Source organism: Cololabis saira, chromosome 6 (assembly GCF_033807715.1).
Source record: "Cololabis saira isolate AMF1-May2022 chromosome 6, fColSai1.1, whole genome shotgun sequence".
NCBI lineage: Eukaryota > Metazoa > Chordata > Actinopteri > Beloniformes > Belonidae > Cololabis > Cololabis saira.
The window spans coordinates 15,777,122-15,794,798 of record NC_084592.1 but is presented as its reverse complement, the minus strand read 5'-3'; the positions used below and the strand labels follow the sequence as shown (position 1 = coordinate 15,794,798).

Sequence of the window (17,677 nt, the reverse complement as noted above, 5' to 3'; positions counted from 1 at the left end):
ATATATATATATATATATATATATATATCTGTGTGTGTGTGTGTTTAAAAGAAAAGCATCTATACTTAGGAGGAGGGGGGGTGGGGGTCACACAAAATGTTACTGACATGCTTCTTGGAGCAAATACGGCGAAGAAGACGCCCAGATTGCATCATCATTTGTATTTCTGAGACACAGAAAAGACTGAGTGACATTTATGTGACAGCTACTGCAGAGCCTGGGTTCATGCTCACACATCAGTCTTCATGCGTTTCAGCTGCATCCCTCCATCGATAATTCACTCACTTCACAGAACAGCTAGGTTACCCACAATGCAACCTTCCTTACGAGGGATTATTGCCCAGTCGTGATATAATAAAACGGAGCAAATTGTCTTGCAGAAACTCCCGCTGGCTTCCTTTCAGATTCTGTATCACCTGTGAGATCCTGCTCCTCCAACCACCAAAACAACAGAGAAACCTCTGAATCCCCCCGAACACCTTCAAATCCAGCCCTCAAAACTCAACCATTCAGACTTATTTATTCTAGTATTTGATGTTGTTGTGTTTCTTGCTGCTCGTGTGGCGACCTTGAGTTTCATTAAATAAATAAATACAGTGTATTATTAATATTATCATTATTCTCTCTCTGAAACATCAGCTTTAGTACTTTGATTTTCAAAGAGATTTAGGAAGTTCTCCACTGATCTATCTTTGCTCTACTGTCCAAGCATAGAAATATTAAGAGTTATAAATCAGTGAAGCTTATGTGAACTATGATCAGTCTGAAGTCAAGCGCCTGCGTAGATGTTTTACGGTTCAGGAGCCACGCAAGTACAATCCTGTGGGGAATTTCACATGAGGATCATGAACAAGGCCTCACTTACGAGGGGGAAGGTGTTTGAATGGCGTTCTTCCTCGTACTACAGTCGTACTTTTACATCAGCCATGTTTTTGTCTCTTTGTCCTTTCCCACAGAAAAGAAGATTCTCCTGACTAATCCCTCCTTTGTAAGGCCTGTTCAGGTTAAACTCTTCATGCTTGTAAATCCCTGTTCTGAATCACACGGTTGGATCCCGAGAAGCTGCTGGAACAACAACAACAGCAGCTCTGTTGATGTGACAGAAGCACGCTGCTGGAAATGATCCTCAAATCTCAGGAAATCTTCAGGAATGAGGTCCCTGACACCTCTGCGACCCTAAATGTCTTTTTTTTTGTGATCAACTGTTTTTTATTATTTTTTTGATGCATACAATTAAAATCGAACAATTATGCACGCAATTGTATAGCAAAAACCTTTAAATCACCCCATAACACAACAACAGGACAAAACAATTAAGAAACAAGAAAACCAAAAAAAATAAAAAATTGATAAATGTTCAGTTCTTTCAGTTTTTCAATGGCATATGTCCATATTTTTAATGTCCTGGGTCCCGCACCATGAATTCTTTCAAATGAAATTTCCATAGGTAAAATGTCCATAAACAGATTAAACCAGTGACATGTTGGTAGATTGTGTGGTGGTTTCCATTGAAGAGCAAGCATTGTTTCAGCGGCTGTTAATCCTGCCGGGTACACAACTTTTTCTTTTTAATGTCAATTTAACTGAGAGCCCTAGATGTCTTTAACAACAAGACAGTTTGGTTTCAGACTGCAGTACGGCAGCCGAGGCTTCGAGCCTTCATCCACATGGCCTCGAGCAGAGATCAGGAGCAGGCTGCAGAGGCGAGGTAAGCTCATTTCTTTTTCACACAATTGCCCAAGAGAGGGAGCTCCACGCTCTCTCACCGCTCACATGATCTGTTTATCTAAACCTCTGAATATTTACAGTACGTAGTGTTATTAGTGCCAGTCTGACCGGTGTATTTACTTTATTTAGGATCCACTTCAGTTGATTAACACACAGCTTTGTTTGGTTTGAGCATGTTTACCTTTATGTTTTCCAGATTTCCAGGTAGGATGGTTTCAAACAGGATGTGGGAATGAGTTTATGTTTTTGTTTGCAGTCGCTGTAAAATTAACTATTTCCTAAATAATGTATTGTTTTGTTTGTGGAAGAAAAAACAGGTCCTGAACCACGTTTTTGGACTTTAGACCACAGATATATTTAGGCCACGTTTACACATAGCTGGGTATTTACAAAAACGGATATTTCTCCCTCGACGTTTTGAAAAATACCATCATTTACACGAACCTACGGTGTCCGACAAGGGCCAAACGCACTGCAACGGCCTAATGCGTCTCAGTTAAGGAAAATGGCTTCAAGTACAGAAACGATTCAAATTCACAAACTCAAAACAAGGTACAAAAAGAGGAACGTGGTGCAAATGAAAAAACGTGCTGCAAAAAACAAAGACAAATGCAGCATCATCTAACGCGCTGCAAATAGAGAAACGATGCAAAGCACAAAACGATATAAAACAAGAAACCATCTTCAAAAGAAAAACGCTTCATAACCGGACACTACAAACGGAAGTGCTCCAAACCTGCAGGGGGCGCTCTCGGCGTAACAGCTCAATGGACAGACACACGGGATGTATGTATGCAGCCTTGTATCATCTGGTGTAACGTTAAAATATAATAAAGAAACGTCTCGTAATGTACAGCATTGTACAGTGATATAAACATCGTATAGAAATATAGTCAGATAAAAATCACATTACTGTTCCCGCTGTATGTTTAAAACATGGATGTAAACACTGTGTGTGTCTGTCCGTTGCAGTGCTTTTGGCCCTTGTTGGCCACCGTACGAACCCGCATAAATACGCTGTTAAGGTGCTATGAGCAGCCAAACCTATAGAGGGCAGTGTAACGAGAAGCATGAAGTCATGCTAGCCGATCAGAATCCTAGAAAAAAAACGTCAACAAATGACACGTGTAACTTCCAGACTTCCAAGATGGCACGAGAGTCTTTCGTTTGGAGTGACAGAGAAGTGGAGTTACTTTTAAGTATAAAACAGGTAAAATACTGAAAATATTGACGGTGGCCAAACAAATTGTAAACACAGGTCGCACACATGACGCTGGTGACGTTTCTGTCGCATAATGTGACTTTCTGAAGCCTAAATGTCTGTTTCCTTCGGTTTAGGAGCAAACGTGAAGACAGAGTTTTTGCAAATCTCCACTTTGGCCGGAGTTATCAGAACTGATCGTTTTTGGTGACTTTGAGCTTCGTTTTCGTGTAAACGAACAGCCAAAACGCATGAAAACAGCACCGTTTTTGCTACATGTAAACAGGGCCTTAAACTCGTAGTCCTCAGATCCACTTCGCTCCTTTCATCAGTGCTGTTTCACTAATCACCTTTCATGCCTCCCATGGGGGTGTTTTGGGGGATTTCCACCCTGGAGTGAGACCCCAAGGTAATCGCAGGACAGAAATTATACCTTTTAACCGGCTTGGGAGCTCGTCAGTATTCTCCTGGTAGGGCAACGAGGAGGTGACTGGGGAGAAGGAAGTCCGGACCTCCCAGGCCCCGGTACCATCCATGCAGACATTTCTGCTGATCTGACGCCAGGTCACGGGGTCAGTGGCATGAGTGGAGACGTCCAGACCTCCTGGGTTACTAGGATCAGCTAGGAGGGAGAACCTGTGGAGTCCCATGGATGGATGGATGGATGGATGGATGGATGGATGGATGGATGGATGGATGGATGGATGGATGGATGGATGGATGGATGGATGGATGGATGGATGGATGGATGGATGGATGGATGGATGGATGGATGATGGATGGATGGATGGATGGATGGATGGATGGACGGATGGATGGATGGATGGCATAAAGAAAGCATCTGAAAGCGAACGTTGGTAGCAAACAAACTCAAGTCTTGACGTGTTTTGTCAACTCACCAAAAAGCTAAATTTAGCTCACATTTGTTGTTGTTGTCTTGTTTCACAGATGATGAAGGATTAGTTTGGCAACTCCCGAGGAGAAGCACAATAAAAAGAAAAAAACCCTTTCACACAGCTTCCTGCATGGAAGTTAAGGCCCCTGAATAACCGAGACAATATGGAGAAAACTAGAATATAAAGCAGTAAAATGCACCTGATTAAACCATTTATCTTGTTTTATTTTACAGGAACGTGTCGAACATGCTGCTTATATTCTGTTCGGGTACTTTCACAGACGCCGGGTGAGGTTGTATCACAACTGATTACATACAGCGTCTTAGAAAAAAAAAATCATTAATTCTCTCCTTTTCATCAAAAGCCAGTCTGCTGCTTTGTTCTGTGTCACAGACCTTTCTCTCTAATCACCTGTGATTACTCCTCAGCGGAGCATGCACTCGAGCGGTGTAATTTAATCCTGAAATCAGACTGAGAACCTCTGAACATTCATCTTTCAGTACAAGAGGTTTGAAAAAAAAAAAGAAGTTCATTTACAGAGGACTTCTTAACACTACTTTGATTGAAGGACAGAGAAACTGGGGGGATGGGGGGGTGACAGTGATGCTGCAACTTTATCAAAGCTGGAACACAAGCATACAAGCAAACACTAAAACCAGAAACTTGACAATCTTGACACTGACATGCAGATTAAAACAAGAACAGGAAATTGATTTTTGCCACAAAAAAAAGTAGAAAAGAAAGAAATCACTCATCTCTCACTCTGTCAGAGCCCTCGAGTGGCCGGAGATGTTTAAACACAACAACTATTATAATTAACTTTGACAGGCATCTTTTAGATTAGTTTTTTGTGTTTGTTTTTGTTGCCACTTCAGTATATGGAGATGCATTGTTGACCCGTTACCATGGGAACGCCATCCACGCTCCGTCAGATGCATCTGAACAGATGCGCATCACTCCGTAGCCACTCAAGAGGTTATGTGCAGCATGTATACCGAAGGACAGCGTATACACAGCATTATTGTTTAGCATGAAAATTGAGAGTTGCCACGACAACAAAGCAATCTAAGATGACCCAGTTCACAAATGCAACGATGTCTGGGTCCATATGCTCGCAAAATGTTCTGAAAAATGAGCTGCCATCGCAGATTAGTCGGTAATGAAAAGTTCCCGTCTTCTCTACCTTCCAACGAGTTTAAGATTCGTATAAAACCCTCTGAAACACTACGTTTTGATATGTTATGAAGGGAAGGAGAGATGAAGATATTTACATCCTCCATAAGGATTTTTGACACACTGTAAAAAGAGTGCATTAATAATGCACTGCTCGGCCAAAGAACCTCACACCTTTATATTTTCACGGGGGCCTTCAGCTTTAATTACATCACCCAGCATCACAAGTATTATTTCTTCAGGATTTTAGGTGTTTTTTTTTGTTTTTGTACTGATGATGTCTTAAAAAACGCCTCATTTGAATCTTACGACTCATTTTGAATCTCATGAATCCTGGTATTGTCGTCCTGCAAAAGGCCCACGTCATCTGAGACCAAGAGCTGAACAACTGGAGCATCTTCACACCGTCACTGATGCCACAGGCTTGCATGGCAGGAACTGGGCTTTTCCTTTGTTGTACAGTCCAGTGTTTGGCTCCCAAGCAGATTGGCATATTTCTCCTGGATTAATCTCACTGACTGGGGCACCGAAAGGGGCAAAGGAGACGGATTCAAAGAGGTGAAATAATGATAATGAAGATGAAATAAGTTATTAACTAACATGTTATCACAAATGTTTTATTTTCAATGTCCTAGCTAACTTTATTTGTTTTGGAAAAATCAATGCCTGCGGCCCCCCTCCTTTATGTAAAATGGTTCAGTCCGACTGGATCAGCCGCAGGTAGCACATTCAGAGTGTTTTTCTTCTTTCACAAATATGGTAATAGTCAAAAAAACCATTAAAATGCATAATTTTATGTAAAATAACATCAAAAACTTTCACCGCCATGTTGGGGGCCCTTTAAATAGTTTTCATGGGGCCCCAAATCCCCTAGGCGCGCCCCTGCTCACTGATAAGCGCAGCTTTTAAGCCCCATTACCTTGAGTTCTTTTCAAATTATAACCGTGGAAATCATCTTCTTTTCACTAATGAATATTGTTGCAGGTTCTCCTGCTCATTTCATCCCTTGTGTGCTCTCAGAGGAATTTTTCTACTCTTTTTTTCTCTCCTGAAGATGATTCACCGCCATCCTCCAGGTTTTAATCAGGTTTTTAACAGGTTTTAGAAGTCGCCTTCCTTGTTTTGTTTTCTCAAAGCAACACAATTATAGGAGTTTTCTGCAAATCCGTTTAAAATGAGAATGTCAGTAAACAGGGACTTTGTCAAACTGGGTTATTGGATGCACAGGGAGAGAAAGAGAGAGAAAGTGTTTTTATTTTATTGTACAAGATAAAGATAGTCATGAGCCATTAAGACCGCGCAATGTGAAATCAAATAACATTTTCATTAGACTTGATACTGAAATCCTAAGGAATAGTATTAGGGCCAGGCAGGAGAAAAATAAAAACAATATTTTAGAGGAGGAAGATTTTTTTTTTCATTATGTACTTTGAGAAAAAAGTCAAAATGTCGAGAAAAAAGTGGAAATATCGAGATTAATGTTGAAGTACAATGTCGAGAAAAAAGTCGAAAGGTCGAGATTAATGTTGAAGTACAATTTCGAGAAAAAAGTCGAAATTTCTTGAATAAAGTTGAAATGTTGAGAAAAAACGAATAAAAAACTTTATTCATGAAATTTCGACTTTTTTCTAGAAATTGTATTTCAACATTAATCTCGACATTTCGACTTTATTCACGAAATTTCGACTTTTTTTTCAAAGTGCACAATAAAAAAAAATCTTCCTCCTCTCAAATATTTTTTCTCCTGCTTGGCACTGATACTATTTCCTACAAGCGCGATGTGAAATCAAAAAAACCTTTTTATTAGACTTGATACTGAAATCCTGCCAAAGGTAAAAAGAGAAGAGTAACATGATTTGACATTCCAGATGCAGGATAAAGGAGTTGGGCTGACGGCTGATTTATGGTTCTGCGTTACACCAACGCAGAGTTTACGGCGTAGGGTACGCGGCGACGCACACCGTACCCTGCGCGTCGCCGCGTAACCTACGCCGCAGGCTACGCCGTTCCCTACGGCGTCGATTTAACGCGGAACCATAAACCAGGCTTGATAATAATCGCACTTTCCCCGGTTCCTCCCCCTCCTCGCTGCTTTGTGGAGGTCCTCGGAGGAGTCCGCGCGTTTCCATTGGCCATGGATGGGAGAGGAGGAGGAGAGGAGGATGGGAGGAGGGGAAGAGGAGGAGGGGAGACTTGACGGACCGGCAGGAATTCCTCTGTGCTCCTCAAATTTCCTCAAATCTCGGACCTCCAGCTCCGTCCGGACCGTCATCCAGGCCAGATCTCCCACTTTTCACGAAAACGGTACCAAAATAAGATTTTACACAAGTTTTTTTTTTTTTAACCCCAAATCGGATGAAAAAAGGGGAGCGACGCGTCCTTCCTCAATCTCCCCCTAAGAAAAAGCGCTCTTTGTGTGTGTTTGTTTCCAGATGTTGCGAAGCGGCGCTGCGCTCCTGCTGCTGGCCGCGGCTCTCTGCGGCGCAGAGGTAAGTTTCCCCGACTCAACTTACCACCCAAACGCGGGCTTTTCCTGGGCTCACATCGGCAACAAACGTTGCCCAGAGACTCGTATCAGACAATATGCGAGGTTTGGAGGCTGGAAAAAAAACTTGTGGGGCAGCTTTTGTTCACATCTGGAGGGGGCCGGAGATAAACGCTCCAAATGAGCTCATGGAGAAACTCATCGGTGTTTGGACCATTTGGTCCCATGAGGACACAATCATGTCCGTATTGTCCTCACATTTTGTCCTCTGGGAGCAGATTTCAATAGATTCACATCCACTTCACTCATGAGTCACTTTATTTCTTTTTGAATAAAACTCCCAGCCTGTTTTTTCTGCCTCCACCTCTCAGTTCAGCAGAAAAACATGAAAATAGGGTTTAAAGGGGACCTATTATGGCATCTAATACGTATTTTAAACAGGTCATGAATGTCTTAAAAACAAGTTTTTGATTGTTTTTGCTAGATAAATTAGAAATTCAGCCTCTGAGCCATGACTTTATCTTCCCATTCTCTAACCTCATTATCTATGAGGGATTCTGAGTGGGCGGGGCTATGATAATGAGGCTCTGTGCTGATTGGCTGCTGGAATGACGCGATACACCGCTACGGAAAAATGGCAGAAGCTCCGGCCGGCGGAGTTAGTTGTTGTTGTTCCGGCCAGAGTTAGTTGTGGGTGTGGTTTCACGCATCGGAGGACAACCTATGTAAAAATCGCTTTTTGGTTACGTAACGAAAGGGAGCAGAATCTGAACGGCTCGTAGATCCACATCACACTGGACGGCTCATCCGGGCGGCTGTACAGACACTGCAGAATTTGGTTGCTTTCCTCCTTCTCTGAGTTGGCAGGGTGAGGGGAGACCACCTTATATATGTTAAAGCAAGAAAAAATGTGTTTTTCATAATAGGCCCCCCTTTTAATGATGGCCCTCTTCTTCATCATCATCATCATCATGGATGTTTTTCCACACAACGACCTGCCAACTGGCAGCAGCCCAAATGGCACTCAGACGCTGCAGGGTGGTCGGTCCCAGAGCCGTGTTTGTCTGCTGCTGCAGGGCGGTGAGACGGCTCGCACCGCAGGCCTAAGTGGTCCGGCCGCAGAGCAAACATAGAGGCAATGTGCCGTTGGTTCATGGCACACTGGGACCAACGCGAGCCGCAGATCGGATCAGGTTGCTTCACTTAACAGTGACATCTGTAGTTATTCCCCTCGTCGCTGATATTATCAATGGTGCCGGTTTAGAACCAGTGCCCAACTTTGAGCCAGTTGTTTTGATTCCAGCAGTTCGAGTGTTGGCTCTAGGACGGAGGAAACAGCAGCAGCTATTTTACAGAATCGGGGTCAGAGAAACACTGACACCAGAAACCAGAACAAGCATTGAGCGGGAGGAATGGTGCTGTAAATGGGTTCAGATCCAGAGGAACCAGAGCAGTTCTTCCTATCAGAAAACAGTTGAGGTGGCAGGACAGAATGTGTCAGTGCAGCTCAAGTTACAATCTGCCATTTGCAAGTACTTTTACTGTTCAGTCGTTATTTTAAAGTCGCCAGCTCGTGCTTCTAAACAATGTTGTCTCAACAAATCAGCGTTTATGCCAGGCGGCCCCCGGGGTCAGGGCTGTTCCCGAAAAACCCCAGGTGTTGTTTGCAACGGTGTTTTTGAGAGCAGACTAATAACTTTGAGGTATTTAGCTGCAGGGGGAAGTGAGAAGGGTCCTCTCTCTGCTCGGTCTCTTAGGGCTGGGGATCAATTCAAATGTCAAGAATCGATTCGATTCCGATTCTTAAGATTCAGAATCGATTTTCAAGATTTGATTCAGTCCAATTCGATTCGATATTGATTTGGGTTACTGTTAATAAAACAGTTTTTTCAGCTGTTTCATGCATTATATGACTGTCTAGTTATGCAACATATTAATACTAGTGTTATATTGAGATTCAACAGCAAGTATTGGCAGCTAATGATGCTGTAAGGACCAATCAGCTCCCAGAATGCTGATAGAACTGCTTTCAGAAACATCATGTGGGTCAGAATTACCAAACAGATCCAGGGCAGCAAACAGAGGACGAAAGAAATCGCTTTTATTTTTTCCCCATTTATGAGAATTTGGTTTTTAACATTTATGCAAATGTAACCCCAAGACAGTATATAAAGCAAAGAAATATAGACAATTTATGCAATTATAACTGAAAACTTTAATGTTTTCATACCTTTAAACATATTTAAAGGCAAAAACATGGCACCAGTTATTCTCGTGTCCAACAAAACATTCCTTTTTTGGGCATAAACAAAAAAGTACCAAAAGTTGTAATGTAATGATGAAAAAAAACTATTTTTTTTTCTTTTTTTAAATCAATCTTTAGACATATGAATCGATTTTTAGGAATTAATATGAGAATCGATTTAAAATCGGAGAATCAATCTTTTCAATACAGGCCTACTGTCTCTGGTCCTCTTCATCCTGCATATTTAAAAATACCCCCGAGAGACAAAGACAAAGAAGGTAAAACTGCTGTTGAAGGGGATGTTTCCAGCATCACTTGCTGATCGTGGGAAAAGTGGCAGTCAAAAAGGGGTAAACGAGCCCTTCTGCGTATGGTGTGTAGGACGTGCCGATGATGCTGGGGGAAAGCCAAAACGAATGGAAACATTCAGATAAGTGACATCTGTTATCACCTAACCGGTCTTGGTTAGATAAACCACAGCAGCTCCCTGAAACCCAAAAAAGGAATGAGGAGGATTTGATAATTGATGGATGGACGTTGTCTCCCAAATCCATTTTTTTTTAATGACCAAATTATGTATTGTGGCTTCAGCATTTTTGCGCTGACTCATTAAGTTTATACCTGAAACCAGATGGAGAACTCCAGCTGTAAGAAAGCTACCCCCCCTGCCCTGAAAACATCTAAGACTGCAGCTGCCGTATGCTGGAAGTTGTCACACACCTAGCTTTGCTGTACCCGACTATGACAACCCGTTTGAAGACTGGTTGCTGGGCAACAGGTTCCAGCCGAGAAAGAAAGCTCAGCGCGCATCGCCATGTAAAAGTGACACATCTCCTCCACGCTCTCGGCTGAGCTAGCCATCTGCTCCCAGAAGCGTTCGGGAAAACCGTGCAGATATGAGAGCTGCACCGACCTTCCCACCAAACTCCTTAAAGAAGCAGAAACACACACACACACACACTCACGCACACACAACAGCTGGCCTAATCTCAGACGACACAGCTGTCGAACAGCTGGCTCTACTCTCCTGTTGACCTGCACAATTACAGGATGGAGAGATAAACACATAGCCGTCGTCTAATTAGAGCCTGGAGATGGACCAGGCGTCTCGCCTCCTGCTGTATCTTCCTAGGGTTCGTTGCCGCGGCGACGTTGCTCAATGCCTGACACGTACGAACGCCCGCCCTCCCCGCTGACCTTCCGCCGCCGTTCCCGTCACGGCCCGCCGGCTGCTCAATGTGCCATTGTGTTGCACCTTTGTGGAGTCCGTGGCCGCGGTCTTGTGAGGCGCGGCGTGGAGCGGAGGAGACGCAGCGGGCAGCTCTGGGCGTAGTAAACGAGGGTGGTGACGGTGGGGGTGGAGGGGGCATTAGAAAGGCATCTATTCTCCGAAGGTAATTACCTACATAATATACGGCCTGTTGACTGCTGTGGGAAGAGCCTGAGCCGGCATACCACAGTCCCGTCTCGGAGGAGGTCAACAAGTCGGAGCAAACCTCCCTCCGAAGGCAGTCTGAGCATGTGCGTTATGGTGGGAGGGGTGTCCTTCGTTAATGTGCAGAAAACCAACAAAAAAACAAGAGATTGAATGATAGAGCAACGCATCGGTTGATGTTTTTATTGACTGTGCGCTTTCAAAATCGAGGACAGTTACTTCTAATTTATCATCAAGGCGAAAAGTCCGCGAGCCGCCTGAGGTGAGAAATTGCTGTGTTTGAAGATAAGCAGCTCGGAGATGTAGTCTGGCAGGGTGGCCGGGGTCGGGGCTCTGCATGTGTGTGTGTGTCTGCAGGCTGGAGGGAAGATATGCATCTTGTGGATAAGATGTTGATTTTTTTCCCTTTTTCTTATTCACATTTTATTTATTTATTTTACTCGAGCACACTGGCAACTTGAAATGCAGAGGAGGTTTGAGGCATCGTGAAAGTCATAAGAGTTTGCAGCCTCAGGGGACACAAATGTGCACCATAACGGCATATAAACAGAGGGGAAGGGAGTCTTTATAGTACTGTTTTTTACAGCGTGTGGTTGCATGAGTCTGAATGGAGGAGGGTGCAATGACACAGTGCTTCATTTCTTACTGCTGCACTGGGATGTAAGAGAAAGGGGTAAAAAAGTAAGGGGATACTTCACGATGGAGTGAGCCCAACAATCACGAGGACAAAGAAGAATTGCCGCCGTCCACTGCCGTGGCCCCGGGTCTGTAGCCGAGCTAATTAAGTCGCCGCCTCTCACGCAGGCACCCTGCCACGCTTCCATGTTGATGCTCGCTCACTCTCATTCAAGGTGGGCTAAAAATATCTGCTCAGGTGGAGGGAACATAAGCACGAGGAGGGGGGGGGGGGGGGGCGGGACGCTGTGTCCTCTGTCTTGTTCAGCCTGCTCTAATTACTGGAGCTCCGCAAGCCGGTCATGGATGCTGTGCAGGGATTGTGCAGGGCGCCGAGGTGCAGGGATGTAAAACAGAGAGGAGGTGGACCACATTCGTGCAATTATAGCGGGGGGATGAGGTAAGACGTAGCTTTATGGAGACGGGAAGTGTGTGTGTGTGTGTGTATATGTGTGTGTGTGTGTGTGTGTGTGTGTGTGTGTGTGTGTGTGTGTGTGTGTGTGTGTGTGTGTGTGTGTGTGTGTGTGTGTGTGTGTGTGTGTGTGTGTGTGCTCCTCTCTCTTGGCCTGGCTTGAAAGAATTCCTCATTTAGTCTTCCAGCTGCACGAGCATCTTATCATTGCCGGCTTACACGCCCAGATGAGCACATTCGCCGGCAGACAGAGCGCCACCTCGGCCTCTGGAGACCGAGATAATGACCATGTCGTCATAAACAACTAAAGTTAAACATGCGGCCGGTCCCATAAATATTTGGACTCTGGCATCGTTTTTAATTTATGAACATTTAGATCTAAATGAAAAGGAGGAGTTTTTGTTTTCTTCACACTCTCTCATCTCACTGGAAAAGTTTAATCCGAACAAAGCCGTCTTAGAACAGATCTGGATATTTAAAGTACCAATTCGGGGGTCGAAACAAACACGGGCCTATTATTGGATGCTAGGGAGGGTAAAGTTTCATGCCTGGGAAAGAAAATGGCTTCCAAGGAACCAAAACTATTCCCTCCTTTGGACAAAGCTACCAAGAGAAAACCCACACAGGCACTGGTACCCCTTTTCCACCAAACCGGTTCCAGGGCTGGTTCTGGTTCTGGGCCAGTGCTGAGTTTGGAACCAGGCTTTCTGTTTCCACTGACAAAGAACTGGCTCCGGGCCAGAAAAAACAGTTCCAAAGTAGCACCAACTCTTTGCTGGGCTGGAGGAAAGAACTCTTACGTAAGCGGAGGGGGCGGAGTTATTAAGACCAACCGCAATAGCAAAACTGAGAGACGGAGACATTTTCAAATAAGCGACAAATTAATCTGGATGCAGCAAAGCAGCAGTGGTCTGAGGAGTAGACAACCTGTCTTTTTAGTGATACGGTCCACGGAGGTGCTACGTGGACCATGTCCGTTTAGAGCATACATGTATATGTTGTTGTTGCTTCAACTTTCGCGCAAACGCAGCGACGTAACTCACGTTTGTTATGACGTAATGACGTGGCTCCACTTAGCACCCGAGCTATGGAAAAATCAAACCGGTTCTAAGCTGGTTCGCAAGTTGAACGAGTTATGAACTAGCACCAGTACTGGAACCAGTTTGATGGAAAATGGGTATGGGAGATATTGCAAAGGCCGCATTTGAACCAGGAACAGTCTTGCCAAAGGACCTTTCTGCCTCCACTAGTCTCCTAGGCTATGTACACACGTTGCCGGGTATTTTTAAAACCGAATATTTCCCCCCTCCGTTTATAAAATAATTTGTATCCACATTACATCGTTTTAAAAAAAAGAACCTTCCACACATAACCGAAGATCTGCATTTTCGACCACATTCATAAGCATTCTAACCTGTAGATCATCTGTTCTTCCGGCCTTCGGGCCTGCCTCCGCGGGAGCCGCGCACCGTACGGTGCACGTCGCCGCGTACCCTACTGCGTAGGCTCTGTGTCGGTGTAACGCAGTAAACGGTGGTCAAGAGTAGAGACCATTTATTTAATGAATAGCTTGGAGAACAGATGGTGGATCATCTGTAGTTCTGTAGTAAACAAAGGTCGCACGTTAGACGTCAGAGCAGATTTGTTGTTGTTTTGGCGCATAATGTGACGTTCGAAAACGCAAAACTCCGGGTTGTCTTCGTCTACACCAGGTCTACATGCATATACATAAACGGAGTTTTCAAAAATCTTCACTTTGCCCAGAGTTTTTTTAAACATTCGTTTATTTGCGTTTTCATGTGGATGACAGGTCCAAACGTAGGAAAATATCTTTGGTTTAGCAGATATGGGCTACGTGTGTACGGGGCCCTAGTCTCCAGCCTGAGGAACACCCTCCTCCCCCCTTCTGGCTCCTTGGGCTCTTCTGTGTCAGCTATGAGATATAATCTCTCCAGTGGCTCCCCGGTCTGCCTGAGGCCTCAGGAAGGTGTTTGAAGGGGTGTCTTCACCAAATGTCCAATCAGACGGCTCCTTGTCTCGGTGTGGACACAGACCGACTGGTTTCAGCTTCCTCTTCACCTCGACGGACCTGCACAAAGTCTACGTGACCGCTGATGCTGCACAGTTCTGCCAATCTCCTGCCCCGTTCTTTCCCTCAACAACGTGAAAAACCCCTGAGATGCATCCACCTGAGGTTTTTCTTTCCGGTTACCCGACCGCCGAGCCGCGCTCTGAGATTCGCCGGTGCTGATTCTCATCCCCGCCGCTTCACGCTCGGCTGCGACCCGCTCCAGCGGGAGCTGAATATCACGGCTCGGTAAAGTCAACAGGAACACATCTCCAAAAAGTGCAAGTCAAAATAAATATTTTACTGTATAAATATTTCAAGGCCACGAAAGGTCACAAAAATGTCATTCCACTTAAGTGATAGTGCGGATCGGTCGATTGCACCATGGTTTTAGCAGTAATTGGCACTTTGTTGAAAACGGCCTGTTATCAGTCAAAACTGTTTTGATTGTCGTCGTTTTGGTCCCTTTTAACTTCCTTTAAAGGGTTTCAGATCTTTTCTGGTCTTTATTTTCTTTTCTGTATTTGATCTCATGAATTCTTCCTTTCACGGCCGACTTGAGAAGCGATGCTCCAATCTTAGACGTCGCTGATGTCTTTCATGGAGGCCTTTTCTTTTTAAATGGTGGACTCACTAACGGCACACTTTTATTGGCTCAATTGAAGAAGAAATGGCGAAGGAATGACCCGCATCTGTCCATCAAACAGCTTTCCTGTCTGCTTCAGCCACTGAGAAAGAGAGTTTTACACATTAAAAAGCTGTAGTTCCTCGACTTTCGCCGAACGTGAATACTTTAAAAGTAAAGCCGAGAGTCATCATTCTCTCTATAACTCTATAACCGAGACATGAATATGTATCGTTAGACAGCTTACATTTGTAAAAAGACATCATTCTGTCCTAATATTTCAGGACTTATCTGAACGTGTTAGTCTGTTCAGTAATGTCTCATGAATTTATAAGTGATCACAGCTGCGCCACCTCTTTGCTCGGCTGAGCTCAATCTCAGGATGGGTCAAATTATCTTTTAATGTGACACGCTGCAGAACTGATTGAATTTCATTGTAATGTACTTTTCAAAAAAAAGAAAACCATCCATTTACCTTCACGAGATATTGCCTTCTGTCAAGTGGCATGTAGGAAATTCATTTAAAGACCTTTTTAGATACTTTTTTCAGAAGACAGTAAAAGAAAATGTAGCACCCTTTTAAACAGACTTCGTATCTGTACTGAACAGCAACAAGGAAGTAAATGTGGCTTCTGAATACCTAATACCTCACGTTTAATGTGGTGTAATTAGCATTAAATCAAAGTAAGAGTAAAGGTAAACGGTATATTGCAAAGCGCTGAGTCAGATGTTGTTATGGAGATGCACCGGAGAAGATCCGCCTCCACTCTCCGGCTGTGCATTCACCTGCAAACAGCCGATTGCTCTGCAGGCTTTTATAAAGCGTGACGGCTACAATCCGATGATGGTCAATATATGTAAATGTAATTTTTCATGGGGTGGAATTTGACAGATAAAATAGATTTTTTATGGAATGAAAATAAAAAATAAAGTGAACACAAAAAGACAAAATGCAGCGGAAGGTGGCTGAAGTGTTGGCTCAGTTTCAAAGACGACAGAAGCTCCAAACAAGGATGATTGGTTAGGACCGTGTATTGATGAGGCTGTCAGGTTCTTGGTCTTTTTGTGCTGATTAATAATTATTCAGAAGATTGTTTTCTTTTTTTATCCATGAAAGATCCCTGCAATGGACTGGCAACCTGATTGGATGGATGGATGGATGGATGGATGGATGGATGGATGGATGGATGGATGGATGGATGGATGGATGGATGGATGGATGGATGGATGGAGGATGTACAGATGGATGGATGTACAGATGGATGGATGGATGTACAGATGGATGGATGGATGGATGTACAGATGGATGGATGGATGGATGGATGGATGGATGGATGGATGGACGATGTACAGATGGATGGATGGATGGATGGATGGATGGATGTACAGATGGATGGATGGTTGGATGGATGGATGGATGGATGGTTGGATGGATGGATGGATGGATGGATGGATGGATGTACAGATGGATGGATGGATGGATGGATTATAGATGGATGGATGGATGGATGGATGGATGGATTATAGATGGATGGATGGATGGATGGATGGATGGATGGATTATAGATGGATGGATGGATGGATGGATTATAGATGGATGGATGGATGGATGGATGGATGGATGGATGGATGGATTATAGATGGATGGATGGATGGATGGATGCATGGATGGATGGATGGATGGATGGATGGATGGAGGATGTACAGATGGATGGATGGATGGATGGATTATAGATGGATGGATGGATGGATGGTTGGATGGATTATAGATGGATGGATGGATGGATGGATGGATGGATGGATGGATGTACAGATGGATGGATGTACAGATGGATGTACAGATGGATGGATGTACAGATGGATGTACAGATGGATGGAGGATTTATGGATGGATGGATGGAGGATTTATGGATGTACAGATGGATGGATGGATGGTTGGATGGATTATAGATGGATGGATGGATGGATGGATGGATTATAGATGGATGGATGGATGGATGGATGGATGGATTATAGATGGATGGATGGATGGATGGATGGATGGATGGATGGATTATAGATGGATGGATGGATGGATGGATTATAGATGGATGGATGGATGGATGGATGGATGGATGGATTATAGATGGATGGATGGATGGATGGATGCATGGATGTCCACACATGTCAAGACTAGAATCAAGTTCTCCAGGAGGTTTTCACCAGAACGTCTCTGACGTTCCTGGAATCAGCTGATGATCATTTAATTCGTTCCTTCAGATTCCTATTAAATCGTGAGTCTTAAGATTGTTTGGAGCAAAGAACCAGCCGGGTTGGTTCGGATCAGTAGCTGCGTGGACGTCATCGCAGGTTTGGTTCACGGCCGAGCAGCTCCCGAACACTGAACTCTGTAAAAGGGCCTTTTCCTTCTCCAAACATGTTCCAGTCCTCCGCCCCGATACTGGCCTCCGAGCGGAGGGGAGGATGTCTGCACATTCCCTCCCTCGCTCCCTCTTCCCTTCGCTTCACCTCCCCGGCGATGGGGGGGAAGAAAAAAAAGCCCAGAAAAGATCAGGCGTGGGTTCAAGGGGGCAGTAAGGTGACAAAGTGAGGAAATGAGAGGACGTTGGACAGGATTAGGGCCGTTGTCAAGGTTACCTGGTTATTAAAAGTGCAATACAGAGAGAAGTCCTGAACAGGGTGACATGGGGAATGATGAGGAGAGGCGGTGAGGAGAGGAGGGACACTGTTGTCT

At 44.3% G+C, this 17,677-nt stretch overlaps 1 protein-coding gene across 1 annotated transcript in view; it reads left to right on the top strand.

Annotated features, from left to right (window-relative positions):
- Nucleotides 1-7,167: 7,167 nt before the first annotated feature.
- LOC133445866 (follistatin-related protein 1-like) overlaps nt 7,168-17,677 on the top strand; it is a 32,330-nt gene continuing 21,820 nt past the window's right edge. Inside the window, exons 1-2 of the mRNA XM_061723366.1 lie at nt 7,168-7,302; nt 7,431-7,487. Coding sequence (XP_061579350.1) covers nt 7,431-7,487 — 57 coding nt within the window. The 5' untranslated portion in view covers nt 7,168-7,302. The remainder of the gene's footprint in view (nt 7,303-7,430; nt 7,488-17,677) is intronic.